We start from the raw sequence: 24,489 nt of genomic DNA on the forward strand, positions 1-24,489 counted from the left end.
TCTACCATTGCCCAAGTCCAATAACAGGTTATTTATTCAAACAGAGCAAACATTAAGACTATCAAAAGGATTGCATCAAACACGAATCTTTGTGCACACCACAATTTAAAGCACCATTAAAGAACCCTTAATTTACATTTTCTTCAAGTAGTCCTTCAAACAAGGTTTTATTACTTTTCCTTACTAACTAGAGTACAAATTACAAATAAATAAGTCAATATTTATGATAGTATCTACATATAATCTGTTAACTTGAGACATTTCAGTTTATTCATGTTTGAAAAGGTTTCGGGTAGTTTCATATTTTTGAAGATTACAAAAATATCTATGCAACATGCCTTTGAACAACCATGTTGTGGTCGTGATTTAAAATATTAACCTTCCTACAACATATTTATCCTTATACAGCAAAACCCCTTATTTGCACTTTTCATGGGGACAAAGTAAAAAAGTGTAAATAAAGGGAAAAGTAAGAAATACGTTAAAGTTAATTAAAATAGTCGCATCCTGCAGTGTTCATAACAAATATGGGCTACATTACACATACACTTTGCACCACAGTAAGGAAATTAAAAAAAAAAAAAAAAAAAAAAAAGCCACAAATTGGAAATTTACCGTCAATAGCGTGCCGTACGAAAAGTCATCGTACTCAATCAGCTGTTGTCATGGTGCGGCGTAGCCGCCGGCTGGCTCTCTCTGTTCTCTGAGCTGCGCATGCACAGTATAACTCACTCAACGCTCCGCCCAGACTCGTGACGTTCCATCAGCAGCCAGCCAATAGATACGAGCTTAGCGGAAAAAAAAAAATATCAGCTCCACCTCCCGTGTACCAGTTTATTGGTATACGCACCAGTTTTCTCGCTGCTGTGACGTGTTCAAGTTTATGTTCATGTTGATGTTTTGATACCAATAATTAATTATTTACGATCCTCAGAAATAAATGGTTAGTTTAAAAATTACGCGTCAACTGTACAATACTTCCGAAATTATAAAATACGTATAAAACAGTTACCAAGACTCAGCTCATTTTATCTTGTGAAGTTTATGTCTCGTACCAGTATTTCGCCTAAGTTGACATAAATATAGTATCAGAACGTTTCTACATTCATGAGTTTACGTTTTTCCCTAGTACATTTTAGATTGTTTCCTGCTATAATTACTCAGACTTTTACACGCCTAGGCTTAAATTATTATATGTTTAGAAATAAAAGCAACTTTTCATGTTATAAAATATGTATATTTTGCGATTTAAAATGTTCACTGCCGACTATAAAAGTTACGTTTTTCACAATGTTTTTAGGCCTACTATGGTTGTTACGTGACGTAAATAGCGGGATGGATTCGATTTTTGAGACGTAATTCACGTGAAAGTATTGTATTGGATTAAATGGGAACTAAACGGGACCTGAAGAATTTAGTGCAAATAACGGGAAAACGTAAATAACGATAACGTAAATAAGGGGTTTTGCTGTAGTACATTCAAAGTATGGGGGCACAAGAAATATGTAAGCACACACATTGAAATACCATGGCAGTTTTATAAAAATATATCAAGTTAAAATCCAATTTAAAAAATGTTCACGTGCTACATGTTTTTTCACAACGGTGATTTTCTCGGGATTTCCTCTTGGTGCACACTTGAAGACGTAGCACACAACGTTACCAGCGCTGGACGCTGGCGAGGCTCAGCTGGCGGCGGCACGCAGCGCGTACATCTTGACGGGGTAGAGGCCGGCGGGGAAGCCCGTCTGGCGCTGCTCGCGCAGGCAGCGCAGGCCGGCGCGTCCCAGGAGCTCCAGCAGCAGCGCGGGCGGCCGCGTCACGGACGAGTCCTCCGCGTCCACCTCCACGCGGCCGCTCGACGTCACGTTCTCCTTCACCACCACCACGCCCCCGCTCCTCAGGCCGCCGCTGCCGGCACAGCACACCCGCCGTTCAGTGTTGCACGTGAGATTATCTTTGATAGATTTGTGCAATGGGGAGTGCATGACCTGATGTAGGCTTTTGGACATACATACGCCATTGCTTAGCACATGTATGTCTGTAGAAGAAGACTACAAAAAAAAAAAACAAATTAAGCAAAAAAAAAATTGCTGTTGTCAGGATTTAATGCCACACAATACTCCACAACAGGAATATGGTCAACAAACCAAGAAAAACAAAGAAAAATGGACTAACAGAACAAAAAACCCTCACAAATGATGACAGCACATGAAGTCTTGTGTGTGAATAATGAATGGATAGACTGGAAAAATTCGCGCTTTGTTTGACCTCTAGGATGGACTCCAAAAACCCCCTGCACACTCCGGATCATTGGCTACTGACTCGTGACACCTGTTAAGTGGGATGCTTGCGATTCGATACTTTTCTGGTTGAAGGTTTTTCATTGGCTCAAAGTCCTTCAGATAAGCTGTGAGCCAATCAGAGAAGCAATATAAAGGTTACAGTTTTTTCGGACTCTTATCATGTCGTGAAATGAATCTGCGATTTTTTTCCGGTCTCTATGAATGGATTGTTTCCTGGCTTGAAGAGCATTATCACGAGACGAGTCTGGCCAGGATTGAAGGTTAACGACAAAATTTGACATTTTATGAACCTGTTGCTTGTATACCAAGTGTAAGAGATGTTTGATCCACATTCGAGTCATGGGTTCAGACCCAATCTCACTTCTTTACCACAATTTCCTGACATCGCACTACAGGCCACGGCTGAACCCTAAGGGCATGTAATTTCTGCGAAAAATTCTGGACCGTCTCTAGACTGCAATTAGGTATGCTTGTGCCAGCGGTTCCTTCATTGTAATTGATAGCCATCTTAAAGAAACTATTCCTTATTTGGCTGGGCCAATCAGAATGGCTGTAATTGGTGTGCCTACAGTAGACACATACCTGAAAGAAACTCAACCAATCACGAAACACAGGCAATGCTACAGTGTTTGTTCAAAATCTTTTCATGCAGAATACATGCCTCTACTGATCCCTTCTCAAAATTCTTAATAGTAACATATTTGTCGAGGGCCCCATATATTTACGCACACTGGGAAAACAGGGTGGTATTATTTTTTTTACTTTCATTAGCAGGAGTGAAGATATTCATCATGGCTACAAAATAAATTGGAGAATGAAAACCAGATAGTACTAATTTTTCTATTTTTAAAAATAATAAAAGCCTGTAGGATTAAATTTCCAAAATATACAATCTGTCCCCCAAGTGTATTTACACATGTAGCATGTACTCTTGTGAACAGGCTGCGACAGATTTAACTTGACATTCAGAATGAACATTTCAGTTGAGATAGCACAGGTGTTAATTTATCTTTTCATTTATGTAACAGTAATTTTAATGCAGGCTATTTTGCACCTTTTTTCACAAAGGACATTTGACCAACAAACAAAGCAATATTTTTTTCTTTTCATCATCACTATCAAAAGGTAGAGATTCATTTGTAACATCACAAAAGTACAATGAAATAATGTCAAATAGTGCAAAAAACAAAAGTAATAATTTTAGTTAGCTCCAGAATTATCAATGCATACCTGCCAACCCTCCCGCTTTAGGCGGGAGACTCACGATTTTATACCCTTTCTCCCGCCCTCCCGATTTGTCATTAAAATCTCCCGTTTTTTGGTTCTGTTTCTCTTTAAGTTTTTAATCCAATAAATTTATAGAATTAATATGTTTGTACCATTATTCCGTACAATTGTATAGTAACTACGGTTCGTACCATAAAGTGTAGTTATTTTAATAGCCTAAATGCCCACAATTGTCGGCTAAAACTCTTTGTTAAGCGTACATCTAAGAAAGAAACGTAGTTATTTACGATAATTATGGGAGCTGTTTTGGTACACGTTCGTCATTGGTGTTTGTTAGCCAACCAGAAAAAGGTTTGTTTTCCAAAATGGCGTGTTTTGTCAACATTGTAAACTGTGTTTTCGGTGGTGTTTTGAAATAAAGACGGACTGGATTAATAATGAGTTTATGATACCACTGTTTACATTCGTGCCCAAATTCGCTTCGGTTTGTTAGCCGGCTATGTGTGAATTGTTTGTTCGTCCCCGAACAAATTTACCTTTGTTCGCGTCTGTGCTCACAGAATAAGTGTAGAGGTAGCATTATAGTAGTCTTCGAATTAATTCAACGGTGTATTCAAAAAAAAATATTATTTTGTGGAAGCAGTTGCGTGATGAGTATTTTGTACGTGTTTAGTTGTAGGTCTACTCCGCAATAGGGATTTAATAGAAATGGCCTACAGTGAAGTATCTTGTTGTGTACAAGAAGAGATTTAGTAACGAATTTCCGTGCATTTTGCAATCGAGGAAAGGTGAACATGCTGCATTTTTTTCTTTGTGTCGTGATTTTTCCGTCAAAATAAACAAAATTTCACCCCCCCCCCCCCCCTTTTAGGTGTTTTATTGGGGGCAACAAGCATTGTTTACTCCTCTAAAAAACCTCCTGCTTTTTGACTGGCCAAAGTTGGCAGGTATGTCAATGCAAAACATATAACCCAAGCAGCATCTATCTGAATATTATATCCCTACCATTTACTATGATCACTAATCACAGTTACTTTATGAGTTCAAAGTAAGACCTGAAACACATCTTTTTAATTTAAAAATGAGATACAAACTATAAAAAAAAATTCGTAATTTTTTTTCTTACGAAATCTAATCAAATGGTCCAAAATACGTATACTGGGCATGCAATAAGCATTCTTTGCTGCACAGTCAGAAACTAAACACAAAAAGACCAACAATTGTCCATTAATTGCAAGGAATTTTTAAGTTTTCTAGTGAAATTTTAGCTTTAAGCTGTTAAATCACTAAATCACAGTATTTTGCCACCGAGTCTTGAACTTCCACTAAGGCCACTTACATGCACGCTTTAAAGAACTGGATCAAGTGATCGTCTGTCAAGTGGCCCAGCACCCATTGGGTCCAGATAACGTCGTATCTACCTTCCTCTGGCACGAAGTCTTGCAAACCTGCACACACACAACCCAAGGCTTAGCCAACGAGATATATTCTACTTAACCATATTTTGCGGCGTATGCAACAATCCTAGTTAACTTTTCCAGTGTGTCGTCAGTGAAATTCAATAATTGCAGTATTTCGTAGAACTTTAGAATTATTATTTAGAATTACTATTTAATCCTCTTCGTTAAGGTTTTGCTAATATTCTGCAATCCTCCAAGTACTCAATACGGACTGTAATACATGATAGTTATGATTTAACTACTCTCCTAACAGTTTAGCACGAATACATCATTTTCCTGAGCAAACTGTTTGGCCAATGAGAATCTGCATTATAAAATTACACAAATTTTAAAATAAGTTTGGTAATTTACAGACTGATTTTGAGTGTCTAAATGGTAAAAGGATGGTGTAACAGCTCCATCGGAGAATTATTTTCACCAGAACGTGTGTCAATACAACAAATAAATATTTCATTACCAACAAGTCAATAATTTTGACGTGATAAGTTCTTGTAAATCGATGAACGCCGGCTGTATGGACGAAAAAGCATGACTCATCGTCACGTTCCGCCTGAGCCGAGCGTGCAAGAACCGGCCAACCACCGCGTGAGAAAATCTTCTATAATATCAAACAGGTTAAGGCGGTCTTTTTAAAAAGCAGCAATCTAAAAAATTTGATACGACATCACGTAAAATTATCGTCCGTAAACTGACTGTACAGACTGAAGAGACGAGGGGACGTGACCCACCGCAGCCGTACAGCTCGCCCAGCTTCCTGCACGGCCCCACGTACTCCCGCGCCTGCTCCAGGAACGCCGGGTTCTGCTCGACCAGGTCCACCTGGTCGAAGAGCGGCACGAGCAGGTGCTTGGTGACCCGCCCGATGCCCGCCCCGCAGTCGAGCGCCCGGCCGCGGCCCGGCGCGTCCTTCATCTGCCCGCGGGACCGACCACCTCGTAAACACATCTAACTCTAGTACGTGGGGATGGGCCAGTCAAATCCTTAGAACTCAAACCGTCCACCTCGAACCCCCTCGTAGGGATGGGCCAGTCAAACACTCAAATACCATCTAATCCTTAGGACTCAAAGGATTGAATATTTGGATCGCTTTTTGAAGTTATACTTCTTTAGGCGCGTTATGAAAAAATGATGAGAGTGAAATTTTAAGATGCGCGCGCATCACTGTAACACAAAATTAACAGGTTGAATCTGCCCGCCAAACCGCCGTTTAAGTCTCGTAAAAAAGCTATCAACAAAATAGAAATAGAAACTCTATTAAGCCCGCCGCACACGGTACAATATACCTTACAATATTGTAAGCTAGTAGTCGTACTGGCTCTACTACTAGTTTCTTCACTCGAATTCAAACTGGATACTAGTAGCTGTACGAGCTGGGCTACTGGTTTTGCGTAATAGACAGCGTCCTATTTTCTTTGCTTGGTGTGTTCCAATATTTAAGGAGTGGCCAATCAGAACTCACGAAAACAGCATGAGGGGTTGTTTACACTTTTAAGCGCGCATGTCGTGATAAACATGGACGGAAAGAAGTGGACTAGTGACCAACTTCTCGTTTTAATAAATGCATACAAAGAAGAGCCTTGTTTGTATGCAGTAAAAAATGTGAATTATCATAATAAAAATTTGTTGTGGAGAATATTCTCTTAACAAAACTAGTAAGGCAGCTAGAATCGTGTGCAGCAGAAACTTGTAGCGCACCTAGTGTTTCAGCTTGTAGCCAACACAGTACAGAAACCAGTAAGCATTCTAGTAAGCAAACTAGTAGAAAATATTCTACCGTGTGCGGTGGGCTTTAGTCGCGCATGTTGGCACGCTCGTTGCCTTTGATCACTGTTTTCATATTTATAATATTTATCCACATGTTTCTAGTTTCTACATTCACAACACGTGTTTTAGTTTCATACATGTGGGAATTATATATGTGCTAATAAATTATATTCAGTAGTGATTTATATTGAATATTTTGATTAATATTATTTACTATTTGTAAATATTAGTAAAAGAAATTGTGCTTATATACTTTTTCAAGTGCTCCAATATAACTGAGATTAACTATCCGTATGTATTATTTATTGATATAAATTAAAATATTATTTAATATAATTAATACTAAATATTACATTATTAATGTTTAATATTTATTATTGGTTATTTAATATTTACAAAATAAAGAAATAAATTTAATAAAACATTTAATAAAAAATTTGTGATCAAAATTAAAATTTTACATCAAATTAAAATATTAATCTTTAATAGTTATTATTAAACTGAATAAATAATAAATATTTATAAAAATAAATGAACAAAATTAATGAAAACTTTTTGATAAAAATGAAAAGTGAATATTAAATTAAGAAAATAATAATTATTTAAAAAATGAATAAACTTTAATTAAATTTTTGAATTTATTATTAAATTTATTTATTTTCTTTTAAAATATTAAATAATCAATAATAAATATTTAAAATTAAGAATCTTACAATATTTAGTACAAATTATGTCATATTTATTATGCTCTAAATTTTATTTATTTAATTTTTCAAATTTAAACTGAACTTTATTGACTGTGTTGACTTTCTTTTTCCAGCCCTTTTATTATTTTATTGTAGTTAATTATTTGCATGCAATCAAAAACTATTTCTTAATGATGCCAAAGAAGTAACTTGTCATGCGCGTACATAAGTACACGCACGCATTTCTTTTGAAAGGGCATCAGTCATAGGAAGCAAACTTTAGGGAAACAACAAAAAATAGTATGCCTTATAATATAGCTTTACTAAATCATGTTTTACATTTTCCCCTCCTTCTTCATCATGTACGGCATGATTTGGAAACAGTTCGTCCTTAATATAATGTAAATATAGATTTCTACAGAATTTTGAAAATCATAAAATGATACCCTTTTAACACAAAAGACAAATTCCTACCAGGAATCAGATCAAAATAACAACATTTATCTGCTATTGTATTATATTACCATTGTCTCAAAATACCAATGTAATGTGCCATTAGATATTAAACCAGTATAGACATGGTGTATGACAATTTTTCTTTAATAATGTTCACGTTAAGCATCACATAATATAACACTACTCATAATTGTCTTTATCAGACACTGGCCCATCCAAAAGGTCTTTGTACAGTTGAGACAACTCCTTTGGTACATATTGTATCAGACGTCTAATATCACTCACTTTGTTTGAGTGCAGAGGAATTTTCAAAACTCATGCTGTATTTTGAATGCATGTAACTACACACACAATTAGGGTTACCAGACGTCCGGCAAAAGGAGGACATGTCCTCCTTTTTATGTATTTTTTTGCGTCCGGCCGGATTTTCCTTAATGCTCCAAAATGTCCGGCTTTTTTATAAAGTGAGATAATTCCTGCAGTTACACTCTGAGTAAAGCGCGCGGTGCGCGCTAATGCGCTGTCCGCAGTCAGTAAGTAGTTCTATGACAGCTTGACAGGTAGCAGCACATGCAGAAGCACGTGTGGTGTGTTGCAAGTTTATTGTAAATAATTATAGATGGCAGGAGGATGAACTATGAACGGCCAGCTCAACGCGTATACGCAGGACACAGCGCATGCTTAGTTTGTGTTGAATCGATGAATTCTGTGGTGTAACAACCACAAGTCCACAAGTCGTTTCTGCGTTTGTAAAAGCCACATCATTTTCTAATTGTTTATGCATTAATGCGGCGCTAACTTGTAGTAGTGTGAAACAATGTCTAAAAGAAAGTGTAAATTTAGTGACACTTAAAAAACTAAATTCCCAAATTTTGTTTGTGGAAGAATTGAACATGAAGCTAAGTGTGTGTTGTGCGACTGTTACGTTTCGGTAGTGAATAAAGGTTCTACAGACTTGGAACTCTACGTGATTAGTGAGAAACACAGGAAAATTGTTCGCAGCTCTTCATCAATTACAACAGCAAGTTCTTATTTTGTAAATGAAGTAAACAGTAATGTAAGAGCCGCAGAAGGAGCATTGGCGTTTCACACCATTAAGCACCACCATTATTTTAAGTCAATGGATTGTACGTCTAGCCTGAACAGAAAAATTTTTGGAGACTCGAAAACTGCGAAAAATATATATTGTGCTAGAACTAAAGCCGAAGCAATTATTCGAAATGTCATTGCTCCTCATGCAATCGACATTGTTGTTGAGACATTGGGAAGTATTTCATGTTTTGGTGTCGCTACAGACGCCAGCAACCATGGATCAATGAAGATATTTCCCATTCTTATTCAATATTTAGACTGAAAAGAAGGCGGGACAAAAACCAAGGTAATTGAAATACAAGCCTTAGAAAACGAACAGTCAGATACTATAACAAACTTTATTTTGATGACCTTAGAAAAACATGGCCTTGCCTCGAAATGTGTTGCATATTCTGGAGACAATGCAAACGTTAACTTTGGTGGGCTGAACAGAAAAGAGGGACGAAATGTGTATTAATTTCTAAAAATCACCTCGGTAGAGACATCGTAGGAGTTGGTTGCCCAGCACATATTTTGCATAATACGTTACAGCATGGTACTGACTTGCTTAAATATGATATTGAATCAATAGTCATGAAAATTTCAATTATTTTTCCGTGTATAGAGTTCGCACAGAATCTCTCAAGGAATTCTGCGACTCAGTTGATCTAGATTATCAACGACTGTTATTGCACAGTAAAACTCGTTGGTTAAGTCTTTTCCTAGCTATTGAGCGAATACTTAAATTATTTCCAGCTTTAAAATCCTACTTTCTTAGTCAACCACAGCCACCGGACATAATCAAGAAAATTTTTGAATTTTCAGAAATTTACTTGTGGTATCTGCACTCTCTTATGTCTGTTTTCGATTCAAAAATACAGGCTATTGAAAAGGAAAGGAATTGTATTTTGGAAGCTATTAACCATCTGGAGGCAACACTTCATTGCCTCAAAGAAAGGCACCGTCACACCTTTGTTCCTTTGAAAGTGAGAGAACCGATTAATAATTGCAAACAAGCCGGATTGTGTACGGAAGAACAATGTCAGATTCTGTATGAAGCATGCATAAACTATTTAGAAAAATGGACAACAAATTTAGAAGAATTTCAGTGTTTCAAGTGGATGTACTTGAAATACAGACGAACTATTGAATTCGACGATTTGTTACCATATTTGAAGGACAAAGGTATTGCTGTCGATGATGTCAGACTTTTTGATCAGTACTGTCATTTGACAGCATTCCTCAAGGAACAAGATGAAAGTTTCTTTGATGGGAGTTTGGATGTGATACGGAAAACATTTTTTAGTGAATGCGCTAATTCAGACCAATACTCAGAACTTTTAAAAATATGTGAATTTTTTTCTCTATACCAGGACACAATGCATCGGTTGAAATAATTTTTTCCTTGATAAGCAGTCAGTGGACAAAGGAGAGAAACCGACTTCTACCAGAAACTGTCAAATCCACCACCACAGTAGTTTACAACTTCAAAGAAACAACCTGCGAAAACTTTTACTCATATCTGCTTAAGAACCCTAAAATCTTAAACAAAATTAGTATATCTGAAAAATATTAAATGCATGTGTCTGCTAATTATGTAAATATTAAGCTTATTGGTGTTCCTGCAACAAACTATAACATCCATTTGTTATACACAAGAAGATATGTTATTTTGTGTGGTATATGTAATATTATGTTGCGTTTTGGATATAGTGTGTTTATACTGGGTTATTCACTTTTTGAACATGTGTTTTTTTTTTGTATAGGATTGATGTACTTGGTTATTCACATAATCGATTGTATTCAAAATAGTTATCACATAAAAAACGTGTTTTTAATATGCTGTATATGCGTAGTTTGTTTGATTCTTTATACTGAAACTGTATGAAATGCCAAAACATTGTAAAATATCGTACTCCATTGTAATTAATTAATGTTTTTTTTTTTTTAAATATATTGTCCTCCTTTTTAGTGAAATGTCCTCCTTTTGCGAGATGAATGTCTTCCTTTTTTATTATCAGTGTCTGGTAACCCTACACACGATGCTCTGACCGATGCCCTTCCTACACCAATCATTAGGTCTACCTTTTGTGATCGGGACGAAACATATAACTGAAAATCGATAATATGCTGACTGATGCCTTTTCAAAACGAGGAGGAAAAAGACTTGAAGAAAAATTCTACACTGATAACCTCTGAAGTTCACAAGGTCAAGGGAAATTGAAGGGAAATTGTGAAAATACAACACTTCTATATAATATAAAGTCTAACTTAAACAGAGAAATAAATTTAAATAAAATTTAATCCAAGGAGGAAATGAAGTGGATAAATAGCAATCCTATCACATATACGAAAAATGTTTCGGTAATATGTTAATTTAGGGGTTACAATGGGAAAAAAAGAAATTGTTGACAATGTCTCTTCATTAACCTACAAAACTACATTTAGTATGTTTTATGTTGCTGATCTAACTAACCACACTATTTTACAGTATTTTAAATGTTAGCTAACCTAAACTAGCCAAATGTTTACACATTTAAAAAAATATTAAGTATATCTAACCTAACCTTAAAACACTGTTGAAACAATAAACTAATGGTAAACAACTTGCAATATTGCAATGCCCTTTAAAAACATAAATAAAAAATAAATAATATATATATTTTTTTAACATTATTTAATTTTCACGTCATATTTTACCGGAACCAACATATTAATTTTTACAGGAATATAAGAATGTTATAACAACTATAGAACTTCTCTCAATTTAAACTTACTAAACAAACAAGTAGTTTTCAATGAATTCGTAAATTTTTATAGATTTAAAGAATTTATATATATTCAGCATAAAATAAGTTCTGGGATTACATTTATTTGTTAAAAAAAAAGACATGTTTATGACACAACTTTTTAGCTGGCTTCCATTTATGAAGCAAACACTGTTCTATTCTCTAGCAGGTATACCACAAGGTCAACTACCTAACTGTAACTGACCACTTGGATTTTAACAAGGCCTTCTTTACAGTACCTATACAAAAATTAATTTGCGTAGCACACCTTATCATTCCATACAGACCTCATAAAATGACAGAATACAGAAGAAAACAATGTAGATGTGAAATTATTGTGAGGTTAATGAAGTGCAATGAAAACAATACCTTGAACAGCTGTTGCAGGAACTTAGAGGACCCTTGAATATCTGTGTGGGAAATGAATCCAAAACCTCCCAACATCCCATCCACAGTAGCTGGAATGTTAGACCAATATTTTGCTGCATGCTTGTAAAATGTTTCTTCTTGACACTCACTGGTCTCAACAGAGTTATCCATTCCTTCTGAAATAAATAAATTATATAGGTATATAAAAATAATGAATAGTACATAGTTTGAATACAGCTCAGTTATTTCGAAGGAAAGCCTCTTCTACACAAAAAAAATTGAAAAATACACAATACAGCAAATTTATAGTTTAGTGCCTGATGCCAATTATACACACGCACGCATGCACGCATGCACGCACGCACGCACGCACGCACGCGCACACACATATATATAAAAATTCTACAATTTTGAAGTAAAATCCATGCATAGTGGATTTAATTCCGGGATCCCATCCCACTTCCCATCCCAAAATATTCAGGATATAAATATGCTAAACTCAGGTTGGTATGAAACATACATCATAAGACCAAAAATTTCCAAATGAAATGCACTAATTTTATCTGTCACTGTCCCTTTGACTTTCTTGTCCGCAATTTTGTTTTAACAGCTGATTTGAGTTGCATATGCACTGGGAAACAGAGATGATGTACTAAATTTGGAAGTCATTTTATTATTCGTCACCGGTGCTAGTAGTAAACAGATATTATTTTCTTGCAGTTCAGGGTTTCATATTTGTCACAGTGTTACGTTCAATAAAAAAATTGCACCAGTTTTCCCAGATTATACCTCCGTTTCTCTTTTTCTTTAAAAATTTCCATTACAATAACTCACCATTATTTAGTTTATTAATTACATTTTTATTTAAATTTAAGGAGATCTTGATTTTTGTGAAAAAAAATATTGTGATTGTGTGAATTCAAGTGTGATTACTCATAAATGACTATTGTGTAAAGACATATATAATTATTTTGTTTGTAAAATTACAATGAAAAAAATTGATTTTAATATAGGTAATTTTTGCATGTTTTTATTTGCCATTCCCAATTCCCAAGATTATCCCGGGATTGTATGTGCACAATCCTAAAATCCCAGGATTATAAATAAGGGCTGGGATTGTATCCTTGGTAAATATGTAGTTTAGCGGTATTTGTGGAAAAAAAAATGTTAAAAATACGAAAAAACTTTTATTATAAGCTCCTTAACTTCCTCTTTTCATTAAACACGGCGGAGATAAGAAATTCCAAATATTTAGGAGATAACGAATTTTTTAATTTTCATAGTTAGGCGATATTTGTCAAAAAAATTTTTAAATTTCAGAAAATACTTTTATTCTATGCTCTCTAACTTCCTCTTTTCATTAAACCCGGCGGAGATAAGAAATTCCAAATACTTTAGGAGATATAGAATTTTTTTAAATTTCCATCACAATACCTGTGCATTCATGCGGCATTCAACATTGTTTCTTGTTTATGAGTATGAATTTTTTTTTTCGCGACATAGGTGAACGACTACATCATTTTCTACTAATGGCAAAGGAATTGTACCCACCTCTAACTTAGGTGAGTTTTTAACGTTTCAAATTTTAATGTTTTATTTGTTATTTGGATTATGTTGCGTAAGTAATAAGTAAAAAAAAAATTACGTGAGTTCCTACTGTTCATCCTTTGTCCCGTTTGTTTGGTCAGGTCAGTTACATTATAAGTACTTTAAAACTAAAGAACCATTTAAATTAATTCACATTATTTTTAATGCCCACTTAGTTTGAAAGTATTTATAATGTAACTGACCTGACCTAATCAACCATTTTAATTAATTAGGCATTCACGAACACACAGAAAAATAAAAAAATTGTGACGGTTGAATGATTGCACAGGTCTTGTATAGCAAAATAAGAACGGCGATATATCCTAAAGTATTTGGAATTTCTTATCTATGCCGGCTTTAATGAATAGAGGAAGTTCAAGAGCATTGAATAAAAGTATTTTCGGATTTTTAACATTATTTTTCAGAAATACAGCTAAACTACATATTTACCGTATCCTCTAACACTGCACCTCCTCCAGGGATCCCACATCACGGCCCCATACTCTATCTTTGGCCTGACCAACATCGAGCATGCCTTCTGCCTTCTCTTCCTCCGTGCTGCCTGCAGGATCTTGCCTAGCAGCCCCCGTGCCCTCCTCCTCCTCTACTCCACCTACTGAACCTGTTTGCCCATGCTAAGTTATTGTGCATTGTCATCCCCAGGTACATACACTGGTCAGCCTGCTTCCCTGCACCTACCAGCTAGTAATTTCCCTTTTAATCCAAGTTTATTTCCTGATCCTGATTGCATAATCATGTATATATTGATCCTGTGGTACATGAGGCTTGCTGTTTAAATTTAGTACTCAAAATATCCTTGCCAAACAAACCTCGAATATCACAATACCAACAAATTATGTCATGTTTGTGGATTTTTTTATTTTCCAATGAACTTACGATCATAATTCATTGATATATCACAAATTTTTCATAACAGAAAGCATTGTGTAACACAGGTTCAACGGTAAAATTAATGACGAGACATGGAACTGGAAGTACCAATTTCAAATGTACCTTACTTGACCTAATCAAGTATCTTACCTATTTTAATGTTTTATTTTAAATGTAGCTATGCTAACCTAGCCTACAGTTTACATAATTTTACAGTATTTTTAATTTCTCACGATTTTACCCTATTTTAAACGTACCAAACATAACCTATGAACTCGTTCACACTATTGTTAATTAATCACTTACAACTCATGCAGCTAAGACACAGCACAAGACCTATATTTCAATTGTTGTTCTTCGAAGACGATCTAATGAACTCTAAATATATATAAAATATGTCTTTTATTTTTCAAAACGTTACCGCATATTTACGTTCAAAAAATGTTCAACCAAAACACGACGTTTGTGTAGACTGCACTTTTGAACTATAAAGTAGGACTCTATGGACTATAGAGTAAATAAAGTACTAAACCCATATGTTAAGGCCAACATGTAGCATGGAGGAATTTAAGGTTTCTTTAATAGTAAAAAAGAAAATTCTTAAAGGAACAATATGAAAAAACGTTTCATTGTTTCAACAGGTTTTATGTTACAACAATTTGAATTGTTTAATACTGAATATTTGCCTTAGTTAAGGCAGAGGTCACAATTAAGAGATTAAGGGCGCGGTTACACGGGACCCTGAACTACTTCAGGTGAACTTGTTTAAGGGCGCGGTTACACGGGAGTCTGAACTACTTCAGGTGAACATGTTCAGCTGTTGAGTGCGGTTACACACAGTCTGAACATGTTTCGTTCGAGGCCATTTCTCATTTAACTTAAACAGGTTGGCAAAGTAGTTCAGATCGACATATCTTCTACATTAGCCTCTGATTGGCTGGTTAGAATATAAACAGTCTTTTGCAGAAATTCTAGATGGAAAGTGTTTCTGGCACAAGTTCGAGTAATATTTTACCGAATGCAACAGAAAAACCAACAGATAATTATACATATTTTTTAATTTATCCTGACCTTAATTTTCTTAAAACTGAGATACGTACTCTCGCTCAGAAAATAATAAAAAATAAGTTTAAAAATTTTACTGTGCATGTTTGAATTCCCGATTTGTAAAAAAATATTGAGCAATATGTAAACACATTTCATTTCTGCTGATAATGCTGTATAAACAAGTGAGAAAATCCCGCGTTTTCTGGATGCAATTAAAAAATAGAGATCAACAACACAGTCATTCGTTGACAGTAGACAATCGGTTTTAGAGCTAAACACACTTTTCAGCAACTACCGTGTAACCGCACACTTTCGCGTTTGTAAACGTGTTTACTTAAACATGTTCACCTGAAGTAGTTCAGGGTCCCGTGTAACCGCGCCCTAAGTAAACACGTTTACAAACGCGAAAGTGTGCGGTTACACGGTAGTTGCTGAAAAGTGTGTTTAGCTCTAAAACCGATTGTCTACTGTCAACGAATGACTGTGTTGTTGATCTCTATTTTTTAATTGCATCCAGAAAACGCGGGATTTTCTCACTTGTTTATACAGCATTATTAGCAGAAATGAAATGTGTTTACATATTGCTCAATATTTTTTTACAAATCGGGAATTCAAACATGCACAGTAAAATTTTTAAACTTATTTTTTATTATTTTCTGAGCGAGAGTACCTATCTCAGTTTTAAGAAAATCAAGGTCAGGATAAATTAAAAAATATGTATAATTATCTGTTGGTTTTTCTGTTGCATTCGGTAAAATATTACTCGAACTTGTGCCAGAAACACTTTCCATCTAGAATTTCTGCAAAAGACTGTTTATATTCTAACCAGCCAATCAGAGGCTAATGTAGAAGATATGTCGATCTGAACTACTTTGCCAACCTGTTTAAGTTAAATGAGAAATGGCCTCGAACGAAACATGTTCAGACTGTGTGTAACCGCACTCAACAGCTGAACATGTTCACCTGAAGTAGTTCAGACTCCCGTGTAACCGCGCCCTAATAAATTCCAAGACGAAGTGTTTATAGCAAATATTGTAATAGGATAATATGGGAAACAGACAAAAAAAATGCGAGACATGTTGTTCAGCGAACCTGGCGGCGTGGACTGAACCTACGCTTTGGAAACGGCGGTAAAAGGCATTGAAGTGTGTTTGGTGCTATAAGATGATGGTTCTATTTGCGAATAAATAAACACATTATTATGTGAACAGTAATTCAGAATGGCCGAAAATATTTGTGCGGTGTTTGGCTGCAAAAATTATAACATTACTAACTGCTCAAAGTCTTTTTTCAGATTTCCAGCGGACGCAACGCAGTAAGTGTTTCGCGTTTCGCGTATTCACAATTTTAACCCCTTTGTTTTGTATTTTTGTCTCTTATTATAAAGTAATTATTTATTATAATTCCTTACCATTCTTGTAACATGATTTGTTTACAGCAGTTTCTTTCGGTTTAATTAAGGATTTTTATTTAAAATGCAGTCACATTTTCAGGTGAGAAATTAATTTAATGCATACAATTTACTTCCGTTACTAAAACTTGTTGTTCTTGTTTCCTTAAAAATAAAACAGCTGGAAAACCAATTATATACTACATAACTACTTGTTCAGTTATTTTGATAGATTATATTTTGCATATAATTACATATCTATCTTTGACACTTACCTTTAAATAAAGCCTGAGAACAGTTCTGTATGAATAATAGCATTAAATTTGTTTGAATTTCTAGTTTTGGTAAAAACAGCACTTAATTGTGTAAACATGTTGCCTTTAATATGCACGTAAAATTGAATTACGCGGGGCTTTCTTCAGTCCACGCCGCTAGAATGCACTGCAGTCTGATGTCTCGCGCTTCGCCAATGCTAATTGGCCGGAGTTTCCCATAATTATTATCCTATTACAATATTTGTTTATAAACATTATTTTTTTTTTGAGTTGTCATCATCCGCGGTCCTGTCCCAACAAGGGAAGCCTACTTTTCACAAAGGGTTGAGGACCAACCCGAACATGCCCGAAGACTAACCTTCGGGCAACTTCGGGACTTTGTTTTTCTTTTAACAAGACGCGCGGGAATTTTGATTAGTGAAGGCCCACCGCCCATACTTAAGGACAGAGGCTATTCCTATCTTGCAGAATCTCGTCACTGTTCAACTATGTAACAGAATTTAACTGAATTTAACATGTTTCAGGATAATTATATTTAGTGTTGTATCTATAGCATGTCCCGCAAAAATAAAACAAATCCCGAGGTTGGCCGAAGGTGAATATTCGGGCGTGTTCGGGCAGGGACAGACTTGATGGACATCTTAGGCTTCTCGTGGCCGTGCGGGGCCCCCGGGCCAGGCTACGGCTGGAAGGCCCACTCAGGTACCTGGCACGCGTCACGGCCTAGTCTCTTGCGTAACAAGCTCCGCCCAAGTGACCGTCATCTGCGATCGGGTTCTGCCCACGCGCACATTGGCCGTGGTGTTGTTCCAGGCGAATTCTAAACTGATACTTAAGTACTTGATACTTGAACAGTGTACTCGTTTGCAGTACCTGATACAGGTGTGTATCAGTTATAAAGTAACAGGTTGATACTTTGCGACCCACTTCTACTATGTGAATATATTTTAATTTAACGCACAACTGTAATCACCCAGTGGTCTGGGAGAGATAGCATCAGAGCTCTACCGACTTAAGTTATTTTATCTAGCCGAGGAAATTTTTTTTTTTAACCCTATTTATAAACTGAACCTGTGTATGAGATTTTCGAACCCGAACTAAAGAGACATTTGATTAGTTAATGAATGTGCGCATCGTCACTCCAGACATTTTCTTAATATATATATGTGTTCTGCAGTGCCAACAATGATTAGAATTTTTGGAAGTAATACATTATTTTATTGTTTTAAGATAAACCTGTGATATTTTGAATTTCCTTAATAAATAATTAAGATTACCATTGTGTTTTGTATGGTATTGTAACTTACCTAACACCAACTGTATCCATATACCTATCGAATTACATGTGTAGACCTATCTATGTGTTAACAGCAGCCAAGGTAGTAATAACTGCACATAATTAAATACCTAACTGTGGCCTAGAAGGAGTAGCACATATACAAACTGACTTTCACAAAAGTGTAACCCTTGTGTAATTAGGTAAACAAACCCCATACAGAAACTGTCGCCTCAAAGTGTGGCCTTTGGCTAGTAAGTAGGTAGTAATAGAGGTGGGTCGAAAAGTATCAACATGATACTTTGTCACTGATATGCGCCTGTATCAGGAACGGCAAACGAGTACACTTGAAAACTATCAAGTACTTTAGTATCAGTTCAGAATTCGCCTGGAACAACACCACGGCCAATGTGCGCAGAACCCGATCGCAGATGACGGTCACTTGGGCGGAGCTTGTGAAAGGGGAGGGAGCAGGAACGACGAATAAGGGATAAAGAAGGGAAATAATGTAAATAAAAACAGATACACGTACATTAGTGAGCATACTATATCAATGTTTACGTTTCAAATGTTTCTTCAGATTAGTCGATGATGATTTATAACTCAGTTTTTGTTTACACAAATTAGAATTAGCGAACTCATTATTTTCCGTAAAAAAATTCTGCACAAATGAAGTCTTTTTCCTGCACTTATCCATTCCTTATTTCACTTTAAAGATACTAACCACAAAGCATGACAGCCCGCAACAATGTACATGGTGGTAATAATTAATACACGGCCAGGACGAACTGCAGTGAATGTTGAACTGATTGATACTGGCTGTATCAGGCGGGCATGAGAGTAACAGAGGTAGAGCATTACCGGGCGTGATGAATAATGTATCAGGAACACCGATACCTTTTTACGCTGGTGATGACGGCACGGAGGATGTGTACCCTGTAACGAGAATGCTGATACCTTGTCTTTTCCTGGGACCGCTACTGCTCTGATACAAAAGTATCAGATACTTGTACCTAGGTACATTACTGTATCAGTATCAGGTTGGAACAGTTACCGAAAATTGCTGTAACAACCCACCTCTAGGTAGTAAACCTACATTACAAATAAAAAATGGCATAATTATGAATATATTAATACTTTCCCTGCTCACCGCACAACAGCGCCACCAGCTTAATGAGACATTACAATGCCATCTCGTGTCGGGAAGCCCTACTAGCGTTCAAAAGTGCAATGAAATTTGGTTATGGTTTGACAACTTCCGTAAGTATTTTTATACTCAGTGGTAATATGTAATAAGAAAGAATCGATAGGGATTGTTCTTTCTTACCAAGAGTTTAATTTTTCCATGTTAGGTTTTTTTTTTTTTTTTTCCCCTCAGATGTTATTCACTGTGAGATACTCGAATAAAAAAGTTTAAAAAAAAAAAATCAAACATGAAATTTGTTTCAATTCTGTCTCTAATCAAATCCTTGGCAGCATTCAGCGTAAATTCACTACACTTCAGTCCAACTTTTCAACTGGACTAGATTGCCCCCCCCCCCCCCCCCCCTTTTTTTCCCCATAAAACAAATCCATCACACTTACAAAAATCTCAAACTTGGTTCACTTTAGTCAAAAAGATTTTTTTTCTTTTGTAAATCGTTATTGAGATACCTTACTTCAAACCGTATCGACACTTCACTAATAATGCTGTAATTTGCAAGGAAGATGGTTATTTTTATTGCTGTAAGCGATATCGTGATAACCAGAGGCGGATCCAGCGTTTGTTGTCAGGGTGATTGGGGGGGGGGGGGGGGGCGAATGTAGGTTTCAAAAGTATTTAAAATCGGAGAGTCCGGGGGTCCACCCCACGGAAAAATTATAGATTTTCGCATGCAAAATGGTGTTTTTTATAGCAATTTTGTGCTTAAAATGTCAAATACACTTTTGGTATAGTCGGTAAAAATTTTCACATAAAATTATTTTTGGTAAATGATAGTTATCAGAAAATAATAAATAAAATACAATAATTAAAGAATGGGCATAACATTTGTAGTAATAACTAAAGTTAAAATGTCTTGTACATATTATAATGATTGTGCATAACTAGAAGTTGCAAAACAACAGTTTTTCTCCATCATAGAATGAATTCCATCCTGCGGGTTCTCTTGCTCGCAAAGCGATCAATGACTTTTTCTTTATCAATCTCGCAGCCATAATGGATATGCAATAATGAAGTCCGGTCAGTCTGTCTTCCTTTGTGGTAGATCTCAACCACGTCTTAAGTCTTCTTAATGTGGAATATGTTCTCTCTGCCGAAGCGACACTTACGGGTAAGGTGACTAAGATTATCAGGAGAATGTAGATGCCTGGATACAGCTCCTCATCACACGAAGCGAGAACATCGAGAGCTGTGGAGGGTATGGTATTGTTGATTTCTTTCTACGGGTCCACTTCGCCTCCCATGATCGAACCTTGGCATTAAGTTGTCTTTCCACATATTCTAGCCCATTCACTCCAAGGAGAGAGCCATACTTTGTAGAAATTTTTTTTGACATTTACTTGACTAGAAGAGGAAGTTGGTAACAAAGCTGACAGGCTGTGAAGCTGTTGTGTTTCTTCCGAAAACCGATGTTTTAAATATTCGAAAATGTGCTCCAGAATGGGAATGAATACAGGTCTTCGGAAATATTCAACAGGGTTCATTGATGGGTAATTTTGTCTGTGTGTTTGCCTTTTCACAAGTCGAGGTATAGTTAAATCTACACCAAGCTCCTGAGCAAGAGCAACAGCTTCGTTGAAAAGTTGAGAAAATAGCTCTTCGCACTGTGTACGTTTTGTATTTAGAACAGAAAGAGTATCTGCCAGAATATCTTGGGCAACCTTAAGGTCTATGGAAGTCTTCTGATATAGTCTACTCAAAGGAAGAGTGTCTCCCAGCATATCAGATAAGCAGATGACTGTGACAATAAATTCGCTCTCACAAAGTGCAGTCAAAAAAGTCTTTGCTTTTGTAGCACTTCCAGCATCTTTCCAAGATGCGACACACTCTAAAGCCTGAGGTACTTTCAGAAAATATGTTCGGAACTGCAAAACACCATCGTGTCTTTCAATCCAACGAGTTTCACACAGTCCTGAGAGTTGGTGACATAAAACTTTCTTGAGTAAAGCTGAGCGTTTTGATGATGTAGTGAATAACGAGATTATCGTGTTCATTGTTGCAATAGTATTTCGAACTGCTTGGATGCTGGAAGATTTTGATATCGCCAAAGTAAGTGCATGATTGTGACATGGACAGTGAAAAGCATTCACAGCTTCTCGCCTGACTTCAGCCACAGCACCACGAATTTCTGACACCATGACACTGCACCCATCTGTGGATATGCCAACACAATGGCTTAGGTCAAGACAGTGATGCTTTAGAGCAGAAAGTACTACTTGCCCAATATCTTTGCCACTTACAGTTGGTTCATATAATTCATCTTGATCCTTGTCCTCACTGTTCACAAATTGTCGAACATTTAAAAAATTGTAAAAAATCTTCGTGCACTGAATCTTTGTGTACATACCTCAAAACAAGTGGTAACTGGGACTCATGTTAAGCATCAGTAGTTTCGTCGAACATGATGCTAAAAAATTTTGAACCCTGCACACATTTGATAATTTGTGAAATAATATCTTCCCCACAACTTACAATCAACTCATTCTGCATGGTTTTGCTCATAAAAGTTGCTCTAGATGATGCTGTTTGTAGATGGTCTTTTAGTTCATTGTCACCACACTGGATACAGTATCGAAGAAGGGCGCGGAAGTTACCTTCATTTGCAGTAATACTCTCTGTAGGTAAACCATCATCACAATGTCCTCTGAATGCAATATTTTGCATTCCAAGAAAGATAATAGTGCCAATTATAGGTAATAATCTACAACGGTTTTCTTCAATTTTTTTTCCAGACGGTGACTGTTGATCTGATTTGCCACATTTTTTAAAGGATTTTCCATACACTGGAGGAATTGCTTTCCAGACTCAATAGCCAAAATGTGGTATTCATTTCTTTTGTGGGACTCCAGAACACCATCCTTTCCTAAGATTTTGGCAAAGTTCTTGAGAGGCTGAGTCACCATGGTTTTTAGTTGAACAGTTTTGTCGAAGCCACCTTTATTGCTCGTGATAAACAAAGGACAAAATTTGCAGTAATAACCTTTTTGGACATCAGAAAATACAAGCCAGGGATTGTTGTCGAGGTTGGTCACACAACTACTCTCCTCACTCCACCCTCCACTCCTGTAACAGGACAGCCCAGCTTGTCGCCCGCCACCCCCTTCCAACATTCTCAGCCACACTTTTCCCTTGAGCTCAGGGCAGCTGAAAATTTGAAGGATGAAGGAAACATGCCCAGAGTGAAGTTACACTGCCCGCAGGATAACTTGATGCTTGGGTGACGTCACAAACGTTCAGAAAGCTTGTAGGGGGAAGGGGAGCAAGCTGGCGTAGTATACACAAACCAAAAACATTCAGTCTATATTATAGATTAATAAAATCACTTAAAAAAATTGAGAAATTCCAAGTTCTTCGATTGAAAAAAAAAAAAGTAGTGTACGCAACCAAAAAACATTAACTTACAGTCTATTATTGATTAATAATATTAAAGTCACCAATTTACTCGCTCTCCTCAAGAATTCCAATTCCTTCAATTTCATCTTCGGAGTTCGAATCTTCACTGCTACTGTCTACACCGCCAGGTGTAATACTTATTTTGTCGATTTAAATGTCAAAACGAACATCCCGGCTGTAATACTCCTGCTCTAATGTTTCAACATGATTACAAAATGGAACCCAATCTTCTTTTCCCATGCTCTCAAATTGTTCTTCGCAAAGTCTTTTCACGTCATCTATTTTGAAGGACATTTTTTTATGCAACAATACCCTTAACTTTACCCCATATACCTTCAATGGGATTCAAGTCAGGATGATAGGGTGGAAGTCGGACCTGTGTGTGACCGAAACTTTCAAGAATCCGGTCGACGGAATACACTATGTGCCGTGAACTGAACGACACTAAAACTAAGAAAAGGAACAGACTTAGTGACAGCACTTTGAATGCCGTGGCAATCGTGCGTTCGTGTTTTCAAAGTAAAGGCATCAACTGCAATTCTTTTCAAGTGAAGCACGAACACCTCAAACTTCACAACACAAAAGAATTGTATGACAATGACAAGGAGTCTCCTCCAGGAACTACTGACATATAAATATTTCGGAAACAGGAAACATACTGTTAATTGTAACTTTCATGTTTTATTTCTTGTGATCCTCATGTTAATTAACAGAATATTTAATCTTCATGTTTATTTCTTCAGCTTATTCCTGTAAATTACGTGAATGTTAATTTTTATGTACGAAAAAGGTGAATTTATAACATGTAAATAATATTAACAGTTATTTAATAACAATTATTTGTGTTATACCAGTGTCCGGCGATACCGGTACATAATTTTAGCACTAAAACATAAATGCTTGTGAGAGGGATTTTAGAGGGAATTTTCACACTCCAATGAGGGAAATAAGGGAATTTTTGTCATCAGATGCGGGAATTTGTAACATTACGACCTGGCATCACTGCCGTAACGGTCACTCAGGCATCATCTTATTCTGCGGGCGGTGTACTCTGTGTAAATGTGGCACACATCTATCAATATTTCGGTTTCATGTAAGACATTGCGCGGGTCTTTATGTATTTGGCTACATCATCGATTTTGCTTCCCTGGGTGAAGTGGGGGGGGGGGGGGGGACGATCGCCCCTATCGCCCCCCTCCCCATACGCGTGCGTAGGACTTCAGTATTGGTGGTGCCAGATTACTAGAGACCGGAAAAATTCGCGGATTCATTTCGTGATAGGCTGAAATTCAAACATGTGT

General features: G+C 36.4%; 1 protein-coding gene across 4 annotated transcripts; it reads right to left on the reverse strand.

The window, feature by feature from the left end:
* Window positions 1-21: 21 nt before the first annotated feature.
* LOC134537427 (N-terminal Xaa-Pro-Lys N-methyltransferase 1-B) lies at window positions 22-15,088 on the reverse strand. 4 transcript variants are annotated; one of them, XM_063377843.1, is made up of 5 exons: window positions 14,913-15,088; window positions 12,129-12,301; window positions 5,722-5,905; window positions 4,873-4,981; window positions 22-1,911 (listed from the first exon to the last, which is right to left on the reverse strand). In XM_063377843.1, the coding sequence occupies exons 2-5, from the start codon at window positions 12,297-12,299 to the stop codon at window positions 1,686-1,688; spliced, it is 690 nt and encodes a 229-aa protein (XP_063233913.1). In that variant the 5' UTR covers window positions 12,300-12,301; window positions 14,913-15,088; the 3' UTR covers window positions 22-1,685. The 4 variants fall into 4 exon arrangements, with proteins under 4 accessions (XP_063233913.1, XP_063233911.1, XP_063233912.1 ...); XM_063377841.1 differs by having other exon boundaries at window positions 12,129-12,304; XM_063377842.1 differs by having other exon boundaries at window positions 12,129-12,304; window positions 14,864-15,080.
* Between the last annotated feature and the right edge of the window lie 9,401 nt (window positions 15,089-24,489).

This window comes from Bacillus rossius, chromosome 12, assembly GCF_032445375.1.
Source record: "Bacillus rossius redtenbacheri isolate Brsri chromosome 12, Brsri_v3, whole genome shotgun sequence".
Lineage (NCBI taxonomy): Eukaryota > Metazoa > Arthropoda > Insecta > Phasmatodea > Bacillidae > Bacillus > Bacillus rossius.

Bases quoted from the DNA above. Each gene is read 5' to 3' on its own strand.
- LOC134537427 (XM_063377842.1), bottom strand. The intron at 5,906-12,128 runs GTATTGTTTTCA...TCCCGCGGGCAG, and splicing joins TCCTGCAACAGCTGTTCAAG to ATGAAGGACGCGCCGGGCCG. The intron at 4,982-5,721 runs GTGGGTCACGTC...GTGTGTGTGCAG, and splicing joins GGGCGAGCTGTACGGCTGCG to GTTTGCAAGACTTCGTGCCA.